Genomic DNA, 20,659 nt, shown 5'->3' with positions numbered 1-20,659 from the left:
ACTAAGTAATCTGGTATTGCAAAAGTCTTTCTCACTAACTTGGAACAAAACTTTAATGTCATTTTAATACATTTTCCAGACTATGACTATTTTTAAATGTATCAACAAACCATCCAACAATACTTTTATATCCTAGTTTGTGAGGTCACATTTTGAGGGAAATGGCAAACCCTGGACTGCCACATCCCAGAATCTTCTTCCTCTTCTGCAGCACCAAAAGAAAGAATGGAAACCAACCAAAATGTTTAATGCTTATAATGCCAAACTAGGGGAGCCATTGGGGGTGGGGGACGGTCAGAGCATCAGAAACTAGGAGCTGGTGAGCACTAATCTTGCCTTAGGCCCAAAGGCAGCTGGGAGGCTTGGGCAGCCACTCTCCCAGCCCTAGCAAGGAGAAGGCCATGGCAAACCACTTCTGGAATCTTGCCAAGAATACCGCAGGACTTGTTGCTCTTACTTAAAGGAACCAAACTAAAAAGAAAAATGCCAGACTAGAGAGTCCCCTCAACATTGTGATTAAAGACACCAGACTGGAAGCAGGAGACCAGGCAGTCAAGTCTTGCTTAAGCCTAAAACCTAATGGATGACTTTGGACCACTCCCTGTCTTTCAGCCCTCGGAGGGAGGGGTGGGGGAGGAGGTCTCTACAAAAACTGCTGGGAAAATTGCATGGACCTCTCCAGACAGTGGTCAGAAATCAATACTGACTCAGAAGCAGAAGATGAGGAGAGGGAGGGAGGAAGGAAGGAAGCAAACTGAGATTTGATGTTCTGTCAACATCAAATGTATAAAAGGATTTAAATACTGGAAAAAAGTAAAGAAAAATATACCAATTACAAATGCTGCTTTCTGCAAATAAAAGTGTTTCTCAAGTGTTTTTTAATGTTCAGCGTAACTTCATCAGACTTGATAGATCTGCAGAGTGCTAGTAATGTATAATTAAAAGATTTTGTTGACAGCCATTTTAGCTTGTCACATCCAGAACATTTTTGTGTAATTTAACCATTACCTCTTTTTGGTATCCTCTGCCTGGATAACTCATTCATTTCCAGTCTTTTTTGTTATTACAAAGGCTGTGTTTTCAGGGAGACTTGTGAGAGGCCAGCTGACAAAGACCCCCAACCCCTTTCCTAAAAAGAAGAGCAAAAGGGAATTTGATTTTACCTGGCTTGGAGTTCCAAAGTACTGGCTGTATTTTTGGCAGCAACTGGCATCTCTTTTTCCCGACTGGATTGCCGTGTCATTAACAGCTGTGTAATGTGGCAGAAGTTCAGCAGATGAAATTGTTCTCACCCTGAGATGGCTCTTCAGCTCTTGCAGCAACTTTGCTCTCCCTTCGGGCGGCTGGGGACAGAGGGAGGCAGGAGCTCTCGTGCACACCTGACTGCAACAGGATCCCTGCCTTTTTTTCCTGCAATCACCAAATCGTATTTCACAATCATAGAGTTGGAAGGGTCCTCTAATCCAACCTTCTGCAATCTGCAGGAAACTCAGCTCAGGGACAGTGCCTTCCAAATGTATTGGAGCTCAAGTTCCATAATCCTCAGCTGCTTTGTTAATTATGAGTCGTGGGGAGCACAGGAGCTGAAGATCAACATAGCACTAAATTGGGGAAGACTGTTTTAAGCCACTGATAGCTTAGCTTTAACAAAGCTGGTGGGCAGTCCCCGAGACAGGAGATTGTTTGCTTTCCTTGCAGAAGGCTCCAAACTGAGCTCCGGGAGATGGACTGGGCAGCAGTCCAAGGGGAAGACTTGTCTCCCTGTGTTCCATCCAAAGAGACAGCTCAGAAGGTTTAAGACAGCTTCCCAAATGGCTCTCAGTTCTGAATTTAGTTCTTTCACAGTCGGAGTTGTAACATACCTTATATATAGTTTAGATTCCCAAACTCATAACAGATTGTGGAATTCACCCCAAGAATCAAAAGAGAATTTCTGTGCAAAATCATTTGCCCAACATTAACTAGTATAGTTTGAATTTGTGGCTTCCAGTTGGAAGGTGTTGGCGAAGACTAGTGGAGTTTGCCACTACAAAGTAAGAAGTTGGACAGTGATATCACTGTGGATATTTATGAAATCAAGCCCCAGGTGGGGAAAGTGATAGATGTTTCATGCCTCTTGAGATATTAGGACTCCAGTATTCCTTCTCACAATAAAAAAATAAAGAAATGCTGCTGATTAAGATGGCTTTAAAGAGGGATCAAGGGCATTTGTGAGGGGTACTGTCAGAATCCATTTATATTTCATTTCTAACTTCCTATCTGTGCAATCCTAAATCTTGCCCCCCCTTGCTAGACTCTGCCATTCTAAGGAGGAAAGAGAAGACAGGGGTGCTAATTGCCCCCCTCTATCTCTTAGATGTAATGTTTGTTTATTCAGACTGCCTGGTGGCCATCACAAAAGACCGAACAACAGAAAAAGAGGGTGGGGAGGGAATTCTGGTTTGCATCTCCGAATGGAATGTGAAAGGGAGGAAGTAATAATGTTACAAACGTACTGGGGGTTCTCCTTTTTCCCACGATAGGTTTGACACCTGACTCGACTGATCCAGGACTGACCAAGTGGACTGAGAGTAGGGGTTTTTACTCGGGGACACTTTAAAAGTATCAATCTGCGACACAGTTTCCAGATCCTGTCTATACTGTCAACCATGTCTTAATAAAAGTTCCTGCTTGGACAATCTTGTCTCCAAGAGTTCTTCCTTCCTAAGATGTGGATTGGAGTGGGTTCTGACAGGTACCCTAAAGGTACTTTTTCAGGAGGCAGCTGTTTTTCTTTGAAGATGTTTCACTTCTCATCTTCTTCAGCTCCGACTAGATGGTGGGGAGTGGAAGGATTTATACTCCTTGCAGACAGCTGGTCATTTGCATTCTTTTAGAGAGTCCTTGGGGCCATTTGGAGGTTTGTCTGTGTCCTCAGGGTCCCCTGAGTAGTGCAAATGGGTGTGGAGCCTTCTTGACTGCAGGCTGTTTTCTGCCCTGGGTCCCTTCCCTGTTGAAGACAGGCACAGGCTGTTGGAGATGAGTCTGTGTTGTCTGCATCTCAAACTGAAGCACAAATGGGGTTCCTGTAGTCTGCAATGTTTTCTGGAAATCCGTTCATACTCCCTCACCATTCAAAGGGTGTTCATCCCAAAGTCTATAGCTAAATGTCTTCGGAGACTGAGAACACAGGTAAACCTCCAAGTGGCCTCAATAACTCTAAAAGAATGCAAATGGCAAGCTGTCTGCAAGGAATATAAATCCCTCAATTCCCCACCATCCAGTTAGCGCTGAAGAAGCTTCTTGGATGAGAAGTAGATATCTTCAAAGAAAAAGAAAGTCCAGTTGCCTCCTGAAAAAGCACCTTTGTGATGACCATAATCTGGATGACTGAGAATCTCCATAGATATTTGGGAAGGGTAGTTGCTGAGATCAACAATGAGCTGCAGCTCTATTTCCTTGTTAATGGCCTTCTTGAGGGTTTGCCCTGTAGGAGCACAAGCTCTTCTTTCTGATCCATCAGACACTTTCAGAACTTTGTATTGCTTCTAAATATATTCTCCCATCAAGATCATCCTGTTCAGTCAGTGGAAGAGTTATCACATCACTGGATGTAGCCTCTCTCTCTCTCTCTCTCTCTCTCTCTCTCTGTGTGTGTGTGTGTGTGTCTCACACACACACCTGTGTGTAGTAGCTTGTAATCTCTGCTGCACAAGGGAGCAGGAAAAGGGTTAAAGTCATCTGCTGCTTAATATTTTTTCCCTTTCAGATCTATTCTGGGCCTCCTGAAGACAATGCTGCACCCCCTATCCCCCCTCCTCGGGTGGCCACTCGAAGACATAAGCCCATCACCATTTCCAAGCGCCCTCTGAGAGAGAGACCCCTCTTCTTTGGAGGTTCTGTGGAAGAAAGTGAAGGTTGGTTCTTGTAGAGCTCTTCCCAGTGTTCTCTTACCACAAATCCTTTCATCAGCAGAGGCTGGATCTTCATTAGGATCAAGTTCTAATGGTGTTGGGTGAAGGGGCAAGTGCCATTATAACTGTTGATGTGCCAAATGCGGTATGCATTTGTAGAGTAATAGAAGAGAAATTAAACCTGGATGATTGAGTGTTAACATACAACAGTTTTTAAAGGGAAATTGTTACTCCAGTCTACCTGACAAAGTTTTTGGAACTTGGAAGCAGTTATGACTGTTTCTGTTTCTCATGCAACAGGTCCAAAACGTTGCTGCCATAATTTCACCATAAGACCAAAGGACATTGATCCTACTGGCTTACCCAGACTTTGGGTTTGTGGCAATGATGAGATAGGAAATTGAATGTCTGGACTCCTGTTTTGTTTTTGTTTGCACTCGGAGCAAAGAGATTCTGGCATCTGGTGTCCAAGATTCAATGCATTGTTAATTTCCAGCACTCAGTGTGAAGATTGTCCTGTTCTTCTGGGATTCTCTAGCACCAGGGTACAACAGCAGTCAATGACCACTTGAATTGTCACTTTGTAAAAGGAACTGGAGATTTCCAATCTGAGCCTCTTTTCCTTACCAAATCTGTACTCTCTGTTCTTCAATACTCAAGTATTTCAAAGGCCCATTAGCTCCTTCAGAAGTCTGAAGTTGTAGGAGAACATTGGTCTCAGAGTGTTTGGGGAGCTACTTGGAATAATCACGCTTACAGCCAGCACTGAGGTTTGTGCTGCAGTTTTGCTAACAGAAGAGGGAAGAGAGCCAGAACATGCAAGCATCTTAGATATCACGTGTGCAAGAGTTGAGCATTGTAATACCTGCCCTCTGGGAGGGGCTCTGAGGGTAATTGAAGTCAATACCGTTTCCTGATCCTGCCGGATGGTGGCAACCTGACCCGGAAGAACCTGGGGTCAAGGTGATGCAACCTAAAAACCTGGCTCTTTGAGCTATCTGGCCTGGACTGAGGGGTTTTAATGATTTTAAATTGTGATATTGACTTTTTGGGGCTATACTTAATTTAATTTAATTTAATTTTAATTTTATATTGTATTGTTTTTAAATTCTGCCCTGCAAACCGCCCTGAGTCCTTCGAGAATAGGGCGGTATATAAACTGAAATAATAATAATAATAATAATAATAATAATAATAATAATAATAATAATAATAACAACAACAACAACAACAACAACAACAACAACAAGTTGAGTCCTTCGGGAGAAGGGCGGTATACAAATATAATAAACTTAAACTTAAACAACAACAACAACCTTTTGGAGGTGTGATGGCCCTCCCCTCAGCCTACTGAATTGGACAAAAATGAATTTGAAGTTACTTGTACTTCCTTCCTTCCTGGCAGCAGCTTCTGAAAACCATGTCCTCCACATCGTAGTAATGATGCAAAGGACATATTGCCATCACCCAAGAGCTAAATGAAAGCATAATCAAGGTCTTGAAGCCCCCAAGCCCTATAAATATATTTCCTGTTTATATTGTAGTCATTTGTGCTGTTCCTTTATATATGCTAATTATGAGATTTATATATTTTGGGGGGGAAATTAAGGAGTCCTTTTTAATACTATAATAGGGAAATCTATTTCCATGGCCATATTTACGTAGACGTTTTGGGTCGATTTAGTTAAGGGAATTGAAAGGCAGACTTTCTTTCAGCCTCCCCCCCTTCATTGCCCTTGCTCACGTGGCCATCTCCTCCTGGAAATGGACCATTTGTATGCAATCTGTAGGCTCAGAGGAGGTTCCTGGTGCCCAGAATGTTATGAGTTAGGTTTTCCCTTTCAGATCGCCAGCCGAATAGCTGAGAGTCACTATCCACGTTCAGTAGAAAATATCAGATGCAATCAAGAGGTTTTTTTTTGAGGGACAGTTTAATAAGATACAGTTGCAGAGATATTAAATGAAAAATCAAGAAATTTGCTATCAGCTGGGTTTCATAATGTCAGTGAGGAATGCATGGCTTCCATTGGTGTCTTTGCAGAGGCTTCCCTCCATTTGCGACTTTCCTGGATGCCCTAACAACCAACCGTCTCTTGTTTCTGGCTTTCCTCTAGAAGAGGACAGCTGTGGCCTGACCCCGAATGGCGTGATTGCCACCATTAGCCCTGATGCTCCTAAGCCACTCCAGCGTAGCCGACTGCAGAGGCCGGGAGAACCTGATCCAGGAAGGCCCAGCCCAGAGAACCATGGAACTGGGGAACCCTGTGCAGAGGTGGATGTAGGAAGGCTGGTGTCCAGGCTCCAAGAAGGAGGAGCAAAGCTCTCCGGTAAATCTGCCAACAGCGTTGTGCCAACTCCCAATTCTCTGAAGGCCTCCAGCCTATACCCCAAGAAGCCTGCTCCAAGGCCTGCGGCTGGCTGCAAAGAAGGTGAGCCTGCTGGTTTGTCCTTTTCCAAGACACCCTGCATTTCAAAGACCCCAGTGCTCTTGGTTTTGCAATATAGTTCAAACTACATTTGGGGCGAACCGTGTGCCCGGTGGGTTTTTCATCCTCTGAATCTGAATCACAGCTGGGAGATTAACTAAATATTTATTCATTCACTTTTTCAATCATTCATCTATTTTGTTTACTTTCAATTCTAGCATATAGCACAGAGTTAGGAAATCACATTGTGGTATTATAGTTTTATCGAAGATAGAGATATAGAGAATATGATGAGATATGTAGAACTATAATATAATTCCTCATTTCACGTCTGAACTATCCTTGCTCAAAAAAGAGAACCCCTTATTTTTAGGGCTCAGCAGTCCAAGGGCAGTTGAAATATATGGAACCATAAGAAGACCAAGCTGGTAGCTTCTGTCCATGAAACCAAACAGGGCTACCATCTTTATCAATGAAGAGAAGAACCAGAGGTGACATGATAGCAGTCTTCCAATATTTGAGGGGCTGCTACAAAGAAGAGGGGGTTAAGCTATTCTCCAAAGCACCTGAAGGCAAGACAAGAAGCAACGGATGGAAACTAAGGAGAGAATCAACCTAGAACTAAGGAGGAATTTCCTGACAATGAGAACAATTAACTAGTAGAACAGGTTGCCTCCAGAAGTTGAGTACTCCAACACTGGATGTTTTTAAGAAGATATTGGACAGCCAATGTATGGGGCCCTGTTGCTCTTTTCAGGAGCACGTGATCTCCATCCTTGGTGCAATGTGGGAGATGGCCTATTCCTGCATGCTAGATGGACAGCGAGGACTTTTTCAAGAGAGCTTTTTCTGCAGATGTTAAATTGTCAGCTTTAACTAAAAGATGGAGAGGGAGAGAATAGGATGAATAGGGGAGAGGTGGGTTATGCAGTTAATCTATCAGCCACCTCCAGCGTGATGCTCACCCACTGAAGGACCAGGCCAACTGGGCAGAGCCAGGTCTTCAAGCCCTTGCAGACGGTCAGGAGGGTGGGCACTGCCCTCATTCTGGGGGGCAAGATGTTCCAAAGGGCAGGAGTGATGGCAGAGAAGGCCCTTCTCCTGGATACCACCAGCTGGAATTCCCTGGCTGACGGGGCCCAGAGCAGGTCTCTGCCGGTGTGGGTGGGATGGACCGATCCCATTGGAATGAGATGTTTCCTGAAGTAACCTGGACTCTTGCCATGAAGAACTTTAAAGGTGATAACCAACCCCTTGAATTGTTTAACATATGCTCTGCATTCCTTGAAGTGTGCATCTGTAGTTTCGTAGCCAATCTGCCCACCTGTCACACTGCATCACAATATGCACAGAAAACACTGAAAGAACTATTAGTTCCTTGTTATGTGTGTTTTTTCTGTGCCACCGTCTCTTCCTTGCCCTCCTAAGCTCAACACATGTTATAATTGGCTTGGCAGCCATCAGCTCCACCAGTAGACCAAACCAGGAAATCAATTCCACAGGAAGGCTAAAACTACTTTTATTGAAATGGTTCTGGTAACAGAATCTTTTGCGGGTCTGATTGTGTTGTGCCTCCTCCCTGTATGAATTATGAATTATATCTCCTATATAAATTAGGGAGGTGTCTGGCTGAGCACTTCGAAAGGATGTGTCTGTTGTGAGCTTGAGCCATGGTTTTCTCCTTACTGCTTTGGTAAAGCATTTGATCTATTTTTGTCAAGATCATCTTCCTTACCCTTTACATCATATCTGCAAAAACTCCAGCCACATTAATTAAAGAAACATATTTAAGATGGCAAAAAATTTACAAGTTTATGAATCCCGCAAGAATTTGATGCGTTGCTGGCACTCGGGATCTAGTATGAAATCTCAATGAAATGATGGCTGATCTGTGCTGCAGGGATGAATGTGCTCCTGGTCTCCACTTACTTTCGTGAAGCACAGGCTTTGAATGAGGACCCCGGAAGGAGGGGAGGCATGCAGCTGCAAGCCCCTCGGGCTTCCTCTGAACTTGCCCACCATTTCTCACAATCTTGCTGGTACTACTGGTCATGTTACACACTCAGGCTGTAACTAGATTCCATTTTTTCATTTTTCAGGAGGGTTTTTTAGTCACTTTTTATTTTTATTGTTTCTTTAAAATATTCTTTGCAAACTGCCATTGAGGGTAAAGCCTTAACAAGAAAACTTCCATTGTACAAATACAAAATCATTATTACAAAATAGGACAAAATCACCACAAACTATAAAAAAAACATTATGGAAAAATATCATAAAGGCAGCAGGAGTAGTGAAGAACAAAGTAGGAACTATTAAACAGCATCCAACCCAGTGTGACATCATTAAGACAGGTGGCAGAATTAGGTTAAGCCAGAATGTGGCTTATCTGATAGAAGCCACGATGGAGTCACACACGTATCCATCAGGTGATGTAAACTACGGGATTTGCAGCATGGCCCTTCATGTTTCATCATACCTGCCCAAAGCCATGGTCATCATGCATCAATTTAAGATAAACTGTCAAGAAAAGCTATAGAGAGCACCTCTGGCAACTGGGCGGCCCTCTCAACTTCATTAGAATAGAATTTCTACCACAGTTAAAAAATCTTCCTGTGTACAATTGTTCAACTATCCTGAAATGCTGAGCTCTAAAAATAATCCAGATAATCTATTTTCAACTGTTGGTCAGTTGCATAGTTTGGATCGAGAATATAATATTTTGATTTTGTTTATTTACATTTCTGTATTTTCAATTTTCGTAGCTCTGCTACACAACAGGAGTTATGTAGCATATACATAACATAGCATTCCCAATCTTTCTGTTGGCCACTGTACAACTGTTATTATCGCTCGTTCTGCTTTCTGATGGCAAGGAATTCAGGCAGCTGCAGTGAGACATTATTTCAGTCAGTTGGCACATTTCAAATAATATTTAAAGGGACTTTTTTGAAATAGAATTTTTGATCAGCTGTTCTATGGTAGCTCCCTTACCTTGGGTCACATATAGGATTGGAAAATGGCTCTAAGCCCCTCTGCTTATGCTTTTCCCATTAGAATCAGAATAGAGCTGGAAGGGACCTTGGAGGTCTTCTAGTCCAACCCCCTGCTCAAGCAGGAGACCCTATATCATTTCAGATAGGTGGCTGTCCGGTCTTTTCTTAAAAAGCTCCAGTGATGAAGCACCCACAAGATCTGAAGGCAAGCCGTTCCACTGGTTAATTGTCCTCATTGTTAGAAAGTTTCTCCTTAGTTCCAGGTTGCTTCTCTCCTTGATTAGTTTCCATCCATTGTTTCTTGTCTTGCCTTCAGGTGCTTTGGAAAATAAGTTGACCCCATCTTCTTTGCGGCAGCCCCTCAAATATTGGAATACTGCTATCATGTCTCCCCCGTTTCTTCTTTTCCCTAGACTGGCCATACTCAAATCCTGCAACTGCAAACTTCATATATTTTTGTCTCCAGGCCTTTAATCATCCTAGTTGCTCTTCTTTGCACTTTTTCCAAAGTCTCAACAACTTTTTTGTAATGTGACCAAAACTGGATGCAGTATTCCAGGTATGGCCTTACTAAGGATTTATAAAGTGGTACTAATGCTTCATGATATTTTGATTCTATGCCTGTGTTAATACAAATAAAAAGTATTAGCTTTTTTGGCTGCTGCTGCATCTTGCTAACTCATGTTTAAGCGATCATCCACTAGGACTCCAAGGTCCCTCTCACATTTACTCTTTTTGAACCAGGTTTTGCCTAATCTGTACTTGTACCTTTGGTTTTTCCTGCCCAGGTGTAAAACCTTGCTTTTCTCCACATTAAATTTCATGTTGTTGGATAGGGCCCATTGTTTAAGTCTGTTCAGATCTTTTTGGATCCTGAGCTTGTCTTCTGGGGTGTTGGCTATTCCTACCAGATTAGTTCATCTGCAAATTTATTTATTTATTTTATTTTAATTCCATTTATTTCCTCTTCTGTTCCCTCACCTGAGTCATTTATGAACATATTCGAAGAGTACTGGGCCTAAGACAGAACCTTGCGGTACCCCATTGCTTATTTCCTTCCATGGAGACATAATACCATTAAGGATGACTCATTGAGTACAGTTTGTAAATCCAGTTACAAATCCATCTGGTGATGATGCTGCCTATCCCACATTTTTCTAGTTTACCAAGAAATAGGTTGTGGTTTACTTTGTCAAATACATTGTTGAAGTCTAAGTATACTATGTGCACAGCATTTTGCTGGTCTACTAATTTAGTCAATCTGCCAAAGAATGAAATAAAATTGGTTTGGCATGATCTGTCTTTAACAAACCCATGCTAGCTTCTACTTATAACTTTATTTGTTTATAGATGTTCACAGATCTGGTTTTTTAATATCTTTCCCACTATCTTTCCGGGTATTGATGTTAGGCTGATTGGTCAGCAGTTTCCTGGGTCCCCCCCGCTTTTTTTTTTAAGATGGGAATCTCAGCTCTTTCCAATCCTTTGCAGTTCTCCGGTGCTCCGGGATTTTTTTAAAAAGATATGGTACAATAGTTCAGAGATAGCATCTGCTGGCTCCTTCAGAACTCTGGAATGCAATCCATCAACTCCCAGTGATTTATATTCATCAATTTTATTGAAATATTTTATTTTATTCTTCTTGATTTGTTTTCCATTTTAGCATTTTTATCCATGGAATTTTTTTTAGGCTCTCTTTGAATTTATTAAAATCAGCTCTTTTAAAGTTTCAGAAACTGGTTGGATTATATTCTATTGCTTGTGTTTGTATTATATTGAATTCCAATATGACGTGGTCACTTTCACCCAAGGTCCCGGCAACTTCAACTTCCTCTATCACTTCCTCTCTATTAGTAAGAATTAGGTCTAGTTTAGTTTTTCTTCTAGATCTCTCCTCTACCTTTTGGATGACAAAATTGTCAGCTAAGTTGGCTAGGAATCTTCTTGATCTCCCACTTGCTGCAGAGTCTATCTCCCAGTTGATATCAGGATAGTTAAACTCTCCCATTACCTCTGTGGTATGCTTCCTACATACATTTATTAATGATTAGCAAAAAATTCATCTATTTCTTCTGCTTGGTTGGGTGGCCTGTCATTTTTTTCCCTTTTATATTGACCCATATGGATTCTAGGAGGTTTTCATCCTTGATTTTCCCAAAGGTACTTTTTCTGGAGGCAACTGGACTTTCTTGTTTTTCTTTTAAGACATTTCGCTTCCCATCCAAGAAGCTTCTTCAGCTCCAACTAGATGGTGGAGAGTGGAAGGATTTATACTCCTTGCAGACAGCTGGTCACTTGCATTCTTTTGGAGAGTCCTTGGGGCCATTTGGAGGTTTGTCTGTGTCCTTAGGGTGCAAATGGGTGTGGAGCCTTCTTGACTGCAGGATATTTTCTGCCCTGGGTCCCTTCCCTGTTGAAGACAGACGCAGGCTGTTGGAGATGAGTCTGTGTTGTCTGCATCTCAAACTGAAGCACGAACGGGGTTCCTGTAGTCTGCGATGTTTTCTGGAAATCTGTTCATACTGCCTCACCATTTGAAAGGTGTTCATCCCAAAGTGCATAGCTAAATGTCTATGGAGATTCTCAGTCATTCAGTTGTCCTAAAGGTGCTTTTTCAAGAGGCAACTGGACTGTCTTGTTTTTCTTTGAAGATGTTTCACTTCTCACCCAAGAAGCTTCTTCAGCTCTGACTGGATGGTGGGGAATAGAAGGATTTTATGGGTGTGGAGCCTTCTTGAAAGTGTTGAAAGGACTGTGTTGTGGAGTTGTGCTTTTTGCAGGAAGTTTTCTGCCCTTGCATCTCCCCTCACATTTGCATGAGTGAGGTGACCCTGAGGACACAGAAAAGTCGCCAAGTGGCCTCAATGACTCTCTAAAAGAATGCCAATGACCAGCTATCTGCAAGGAATATAAATCCTTCCATTCTCCACCATTCAATCAGAGCTGAAGAAGATTTTTGGATAAGAAGTGAAACATCTTCAAAGAAAAACAAGAAAGTCCAGTTGCCTCTTGAAAAAGCATCTTTAGGACAACCATGCCCTGGATGACTGAGAATCTCCATAGACATCCTTGGTTTTGTGTATTAGAGCTGTAGTGATCTTTTATATAAAATGCAGCTCCATGTCCTCTTTTGTTAGGTCTGTTTCTTTTGAATAGTTTGTATCCTTCTATCAGTACATTCCGGTCACGAGTTTCATCCCACCAAATTTCAGTAATGGCAACTACGTCATATTTACCTTCATGTACTAATACTTCAAGTTCACTCTGTTTGTTCCCTAAACTTTGAGCGTTAGTGAAAGCATTTGGGTCCTTTATGGCAGAGGTCTCCAACCTTTTGGGCACCAGGGACCGGTTCAGTGGAGAGAGGTTTTTCCACGGACCGGACGGTGGGTGGTTTTGAGTGCTACCTGCATCTTGTGGATGGGGCTTTGCTTGTTTGTGCAGCCCGGTTGCTGGCATGCCATGGCCCAGTACTGGTCCACCGACCGGGGGTTGGGAACCCCTGCTTTATGGGTCTTGGGTATGTTTCTTATATCTCCTACTTTGTAATTGGGATTTCCATCTGTCCCATCACTCTCTACTTCATTATGGTTTTTTAAAAATTTCTTCTTTCTCTTTACTCCCAATCTCCTTATGTGATTGGGTATCTAGTCATTTTTGCTTGGAGTTAGGTTCTAAAGGTCGTGAAGATTGCCCCCCTCCCCCCTCAACTTTAGTTTAAAGCCCTTCTCATATGATGAGCTAGTAATTTTCTGAATATATTCTTTCCAGTTTTTGTGAGATTCACTCCATCCCTTGCCAGTAGCTCTTCATGTAGGTAATATAACCATGGTATAGGAAGCTGAAGTTCTGTTGATGACACAACTTTTAAGCCAGCGGTTCATTTCTAAAGTGCTATGCTCCCTCATTGGATGTTGGCCTTTTGTTGAAAGTATGGATGAAAACACCACTTGTGCTCCTTATATTTTAACTTTCTTCCCTAGCTGTTCATAATCTCTTGTTATTGTTTTCTAATTCATTGTTGTGTCATTGGTCCCCACGTGTAGGAGAAGAACAGGGTAGTAATCCATGGGGCTGATTATTTCAGTAAGGTAGTCAGTTGCATCTTTCATTTTTGCTCCAGAGAGACAGCATACCTCCCTAGATTTGACTGCCTGGTCTGCAGACTATTTTTTTCTGTTCCCCAAAGAATTGAATCTCCTGTCACCAATATTTGCCTTTTTTTCCTTAAGGAGGTCTGGTATCAACGCTGCTAACATCGGACGTTCTTGCTTTGACAATATATGAAAATGCAGCCATTTCCCCCTTAACTTGTGTTTTACTTTTACAGTTGCAAGAAAAAGTATGTGAACCCTTTGGGATTACGTGGAGTTTTGCATGAATTGGCCATAAAATGCGCTCTAAACGTCATGTAAGTCACAACAATAGAAAAACACAGTCTGCTTAAAATAATACTACACAAACATTAGCTGTTGTCATGTTTTAATTGAACATAAGATGGAAACATTCACAGTGCAGGGTGGAAAAAGTATGTGAACCTTTGGACTTAATAACTGGTTGACCCTCCTTTGGCAGCAATAACCTCAACCAAACGTTTCCTGTAGTTGCAGATCAGACCTGCACAACGATCTGGAGTAATTTTGGACCGCTCCTCTTCACAAAACTGTTTCAGTGTAGCAATATTCTTGGGATGTCTGGTGTGAATCTCTCTCTTAAGGTCATGCCACAGCATTTCAATCGGGTCGAGGTCAGGACTCTGACTGGGCCACTCCAGAAGGCGTATTCTGTTCTGTTGAAGCCATTGTTTTGTTGAATTACTTGTATGCTTTGGGTCATTGTCCTGTTGCATCACCCATCCTCTGCGGAGCTTCAGTTGGCGGACAGATGGTTGTCCGTTTTCCTGCAAAATGTCCTGATAAACTCTGGAATTCATTTTCCCATCAATGACAACATTCCATCCAGGCCCTGAGGCAGCAAAGCAGCCCCAAACCATGATGCTCCCTCCGCCATGTTTTACAGTGGGGATGAGGTTTTGAGGTTTTTTGCTGTGCCTTTTTTTCTCCACACATAGTGTTGTGTGTTTTTCCCAAACAACTCAATTTTGGTTTCATCTGTCCACAGTATATTTTGCCAGTAGTGCTGTGGAACATCCAGGTGCTCTTTTGCAAACTTCAAACGTGCTGCAATATTTTTTTGGACAGCAATGGCTTCCTCCCTGGTGTCCTCCCATGTACTCCATTCTTGTTTAATGTTTTCCTTATTGTAGATGTGTCAACAAAAATGTTAACATGTGCCAGAGATTTCTGTAGGTCTTTAGCTGACACTCTAGGATTCTTCTTTACCTCATTAAGCATTATGCGCTGTGCTCTTGCAGTCATTTTTACAGGACGACCACGCCTAGGGAGAGTAGCAACAGTGCTAAACTTTCTCCATTTGTAGACAGTCTGTCTTACCATGGACCCATGAACATCAAGGCTTTTGGAGATACTTTTGTAACCCTTTCCAGCTTCATGCAAGTCAACCATTCTTGATCGTAGGTCTTCTGAGAGCTCTTTTCTGCCAGGCATGGTTCACATCAGACAGTGCTTCTTGAGACCAGTAAACCCAAAACAGGTGTGTGTTTTTAAAGGGCAGGACGGCTGTCAGCAACACATCCAATATCATCACACTGATTGGAGTCAAGGTTGGCTCACGTCTGGCTCCAATTAGCTCTTGGAGAAGTCATTAGGCTAGGGGTTCACATACTTTTTCCACCCTGCACTGTGAATGTTTCCATCTTATGTTCAATTAAAACATGACAACAGCTAATGTTTGTGTAGTATTATTTTCAGCAGACTGTGTTTTTCTATTGTTGTGACTTACATGACGTTTAGAGCGCATTTTATGGCCAATTCATGCAAAACTCCATGTAATCCCAAAGGGTTCACATACTTTTTCTTGCAAGTGTAGAGTTAGAATTAGACGATGATGGGGAGGGGGGGAGGAAAAATGTGTATGGGAATTAGTTAGACATAAGAACCTCATAGTAGAGGTAGAGGTTTTTTTTAAGGCTGTTTAAAATAAGAGAGGATAAGGAATGGCAGGTCGGAGAATGGGAAGGAAGGTCGGCATTTCAAACTAATTGGAGAATGTGATTTATGACTGTTAATTAGAGGAGGGAATTGTGCTTTGATATTATGTGTTTAGGGGAGGAGAATTCAGATTTTTGCTTCGACCATGTACATGTGAATGCCATGTTATTTGAATAAAGATTCTTTAAGGTAATCAATGCCTCGAAGTTCTTTGAAGAGTAACATCTGTCGGAACCATGACATTTGGGATACTTTTCTTCCTGTAGCAGGAATGCTGAGTTTGCCTCTTTTTTAGGGAATATTGATGAATGCTCTTTTGTGGGTATCTGCATATTTTCTTCCATTTCCTTCCTGCATTTCAGTTCATATTTTTTTCAATTCAGGTGAACATGAGAGCTTCCCCAAAGCTCGGCTGCCCGGAGAGAAGCCGGTCATCACACGACCTCCGATGAGACCCCCAGATCCTCCCTGCAAGGCTCCCCTGCCACAGAAGGTGGAGGCCAAGGAAGACCTGGTGGTGGGAACAGCAACAGAAGCCCCCTCCTCAGTGTGAGTAGTGGCAGAACAGACCTAGCAGAGGGTCCAGCCCTCCACCTGGGTTTGGTGGCATCTCTCCTGGTCCCCCTCCCCAACGAGTGCCATTTGGCTGGGGAATTAGAGCGGCTCGGGGCTCCCCATCTGGAGGACACCTAGTCAAGTACAGCAGCACATTTCAAGGAAGAACATCTGCTTCCCACGCAGAAACGCTCCAAAGCAAACCGCACGCTTCTCTGCTAACAAAGACTTCTGGAGCCCATTTTGCCCTCCTCAAGGGGGTCAGGCATTCTCCCCCAGGTTCCTCTGTTTTCACAGCATTTGTGAACTGTGAACTCTCTCCTGAGCTCTGGGGAAATCTCCCTCCATAGGGCTATATTATCTCTCTATGGATAATAGATATATTATCTATCTATCCAGATTCAGTACTATTAATGGAAATTTGGTTCCTTGATCGTGGACTCTGTTTGATTGAACAGCTGTGTTGCTACCACAAAACAAAGGGACTGTTTGTGCTGGTTGCTTTTCAGAGTGGCATCCAGGGCAAAGTTCTTCGAGACGGCCTCCTTCAGGAGAGGAAGGTAAGAGCAGGAAGGGGTTGCCTTTACACATACGTTCGGCATCCTGAAAAGCTGGTGAATCATGCCATCTTCTGATTTTGCCCATAAATGTTTGAGACATTTATTCCCTCTGCATAGAGAGGTGTTTTTCAGATGCCTGAGAGTTGAAAAGACTGGCAGATTTTTTGTGAGATTTTTGGGGAAGAGATGGTGAATTGAAAATGGCTCAGTTGAGAGTGCAGCCGATGACCACAGTAGAATGAAGAGCCGGCAAGTAGATTGCCTCTTCATAATTCCTCTCTGGTCAAGGAGAGGACTTCACAACTGCTCCAGACAATTCCTCCTCACAAGGAGTCTGCAAGATGGGGGTCTCCGGTGGGTTTAGAGCTCTGGGAGTTGAGGGAATCTTGCTCAAATCACAGTCAGCACCTTTGAAAGGACACTGGTTTCACATATTTCCTTTCCTAATCATTTTTGGAAATTTCTTATTAATTGCTTTCAGCTATTAGGTACCTTGGGAATAAAATTACTATTACAAAAAAAAGGCCTGCCAAATTCTGCCCCATATAATGTACCACTGGCCCCTGAGGGTTGCTTGGCTGGCAGTATTAGAACTTTTCGGGGCTGGCTGATGTTGGAGATGACCAAGCTCAGCCTGAGGAGGGAGGGGGTCAAATGCATCATCAGTCTCAAGTCTCTCCGCACCCACAAAAGATCTAAGTCCAGCCCACCTTGACTTCCCTTGACCCTTATCTACTGCCAATTTGCCTTGACTGTTAGGTTCTTGTACAGCCTGTTAGCATGCAACAGACCTGTTTTCATCTGAACTGCTCTGGCTTTTGATTTCCTGTGCTTGGCAGCTGGCCATAACCTCCATTCCCTGTCATCCCAATCCTTGTTCTCCCAGGCAGAGAAGCTGATTTTCAACTGAAGTTGGCATCACAGGCTCAGGATCAGCACTATTTTTATCATGAGTTATAAAATAATTCTTTCATTTGATAGTCGAATGGGGTTGCTGAATCTTGCAAACTTGTAACTTTCATTCTCTCGCAGTGTTCTGGCTTTTGCAAAGATCCTGAAATCTCAGGCATTGTTTTTCAGCATTAAATATATTAGGGTGCTGTGTTGCCAGTCCCTGCAAAGCGGGTTGAGCTGACAGAGAGGGAGTCTCCATGACTGAGGGGGAATGAGAACTGGGCCTCCGCACTCCTAGTCCGGCACCTAAGCCACCACACTGCACCAGCCCTCTGGTGAACTCCAGTTCAGCCTGGCTAGTAGTAGAGATGTAGCTGCAGTCCGGCTTTCTCCCTCATTGTTTTTCTTACTGCTTCACTTCTTTTGCAGTTCTTCCTGTCCCCAGGGCAGATTCCCAAATGAGGAGGGATGAAAGGCTCCAGGTAATCCTGCCACTTACTTTCTAATTTCTTAAGAACCTGAATGCTGGAGGTGTTTTGGGCAGGTTGCAGAAACCTTCCCTCTCGGCTGTAGCTCCACCAAGCCAAGCGTTGTGTTTTGACATCCTCCACTTAGTTTTACTGCCTGTGTTTCTTTTCTTCCCAGACTTCTGAATGGCTGAGCCTAGACCACCCCAAATGGATTTGCAACCCGTGGTGTGCACTCTATAATCAGCTATCTCCAACCTCGTCTTTGAGCATGCCATTGTGAACATCTTGCATTGCTACAAGAGAAGCAAAGACATTCTTGCCGGGACAATAGTTCCACCTGCTGCTGTAAGTGTTCAAAAACACAGAGCAACAATTTGGCCTTTTGCTCCTCCTTCTCTATCACTCCAAGCTGCTCCTACTCATCTCCAGAAAGTGCTGCTTTCTCCTTTGCTAGCTGTTGGCCTGGAACAGCCAGGGGGCACATTGGGTGGTGAGAGACATCCATCATGATGGGCCTCTTACAGGCTCCTTCTCAAAGAATTGCTACCTGGATCTAGGAACTGGGCTGCAAGCAGCTTCTCTGCCTCAGAAGGTTTCTGACTGGGTGGCTTCAAATGTGTCACATTTTGTTATTTTTCTTTCTTTCAAAGACTGAGATTTTGTGTCAGTGCAAGTGTGGAGAGTGGGGGTGGGGTTAGCTGTTAACTCATGAAAGGCTGAAAATATTCCCAGTGATATTCCACACCTCTTACTGGTTCTGCTTATACAACTGGCAGATGTTCCAGAGAGTGGGATGGTAGGACGAGGATGTTGGCTCTTGTCTCACATCTTCAAAAGGGGAGGAGTTTTGAAGCCAGATACCCCATCCCAAGGGGAATGGTGCTGGAAATTGAAGCAGAGATCAATTGCACGCTTCTGTGAGGGTAGTTTCCCTAATGTCCAAAGCAGCTTCAAGACATTCCAGATAGTTCTACCTTTTGTTAGACCACATTCCACTCTTCCACCTATTTTCTTCCCAAAGTGCCCTTCCCACTTGCAGTAGAATGTGACGAGACCCTGCATTTAGATCTGTTTTTATTCGACCTGCAGCCAAAGGAAGAAAGAGATGCTGTGGTTGTAGCTGTGTGCCTGCCTACGCTTGTGTGCAGGTCTCTCTGATTTAGGGGAGACAGCTTAGGCCCTTCCGGCATCTCAGCTGGGATCTCTTTCTCCAAACTTCACTTTGGATCTCTGCAGAATCTTTGGACAGCCCCTCCTCAGGATTCCCCATCCCACAGACTGGTGGTTGGTTCTTTCCTAGGAACTTATGTGGATACTTTCACATTGGAGGTTTCGGCTCACCTTGTAAGTGTCTCCGAGGACCAAGGTCAAAAGCCTCCAGCTAGCACATTCTAGACATGCTTTGCAGATACAAGAAATAAATGAACTTTTGGGAGTGGCCCTGTATTGCCAGTTTTTGGGCCCACTCATTTCTCTTTAGAAATAAGGTTGATACCTGTACCATCCCCACTGTACCAGCAGACAAATAATTATTTCCACAGAAGTCAGCAGGAAATGCCATACTGATATTTAACATGCTTTGAGGGGTAAAGAAAGTATATGTATATGCTTTATTGCTACGTTTTGGTTATCAGTGCCACACCCAACATTCACTTGTACTCCCCAAAGTTGCTGATCAAATAGAGAAGATTGTTCATCCTGTGAAGTCTGAGTTCTTAACCACCAGTATAAGCCGGATAGAATAACTGAAGATTGAATGAGTGATAGAAAATGCCAGCATTTCCCTGGCAGCCTTGCCAGTCCAATTTTGGAGCCACCGATCAAAGCTCTTTGCTCACTGAGTAGTGTGGGGTTGCAGTGACCTCCAGGAAGGCCAGGCATTGGACTAACATCACAGGTTGATCTGTGTTTCCCAGTAATCCATTAATGGATTGTGCTGATACCATTGATTTCTGCTGTGGGAAATGAGTGGGAGGGAGGGCACATTCAAGGTGTGATTCCCAAGAGTAGAAGCTGAGACGGGAAAGGAAGTTCTGGAAGTGACGTTTGCCATTGCTCTCTGCAGGAAGGGTGGGGTCCCAAGCTCCCAAATGATTGTGTGGTGGTTGTATCCAAAATTGGTACATCTCTCCTCAAACCTGCTTTTGTCATAAGCTAAAGATGTTCACCAATTCAGCTATCTCTGTTTTGTAAATTTAAAGGCACTTAAAGTAATTTCCTGATGTACTTGTCTGGTAAAAGAAATAGTTTAGTTGTAATAATGTTTATGAATTTTCCATGGATTAAAAAATCCACCTGGTTACTCTTGACTGTAGTTTTTGAATTTGTGTGAACTTTATTTGTAGAATAGTAAAGTCAGCTTGCAAAATAAAACATGACTACATCCAACATTAGACAGAGGAGCAAGACCACTTGCTCATTGCAAGAGTTGGGGATTAGTGTCGCACAGCACAAGTTAGAAACAGTTGCAGTCCACTTAGTTTGGAGTTCTCTTATAGGAGCTGACCTGTATGTCTTTCCTGTTTGGAATTAATATAGACATATCACTCCTTGTTCGAATGGATGAAAAGCCAACTTATTTTCAAAAGAACAGGACAGGACAGAACAGAACAGAATAGAATAATAGAATAATTTTCAATGGAATGGAATGGAATAGAATAGAATAGAATAGAATAGAATAGAATAGAATAGAATAGAATAGAATAGAATAGAATAGAATAGAATAGAATAGAATAGAATAGAATAGAATAGGAAAGAATAGAATAGAATAGAATAGAATAGAATAGAATAGAATAGA

General features: G+C 42.8%; 1 protein-coding gene across 7 annotated transcripts in view; it reads left to right on the top strand.

Annotated features, from left to right (window-relative positions):
• Positions 1-20,169, top strand: part of OPHN1 (oligophrenin 1) — a 147,092-nt gene extending 126,923 nt beyond the window's left edge. For 6 of the 7 annotated variants that reach the window (XM_083372312.1, XM_083372310.1, XM_083372309.1 and 3 more), the window contains 6 exons: positions 3,749-3,896; positions 6,008-6,322; positions 15,767-15,932; positions 16,448-16,498; positions 17,822-17,874; positions 18,038-20,169. In XM_083372312.1, the coding sequence (XP_083228438.1) occupies positions 3,749-3,896; positions 6,008-6,322; positions 15,767-15,932; positions 16,448-16,498; positions 17,822-17,864 (723 nt within the window). In that variant the 3' untranslated portion in view covers positions 17,865-17,874; positions 18,038-20,169. The remainder of the gene's footprint in view (positions 1-3,748; positions 3,897-6,007; positions 6,323-15,766; positions 15,933-16,447; positions 16,499-17,821; positions 17,875-18,037) is intronic. The other variant, XM_083372311.1, reaches the window with a different exon arrangement.
• Positions 20,170-20,659: the final 490 nt, after the last annotated feature.

This window comes from Vipera ursinii, assembly GCF_947247035.1.
Source record: "Vipera ursinii genome assembly, chromosome: 12".
Classification (NCBI taxonomy): Eukaryota; Metazoa; Chordata; class Lepidosauria; order Squamata; family Viperidae; genus Vipera; species Vipera ursinii.
This window is presented reverse-complemented; position numbering and strand designations above follow the sequence as displayed.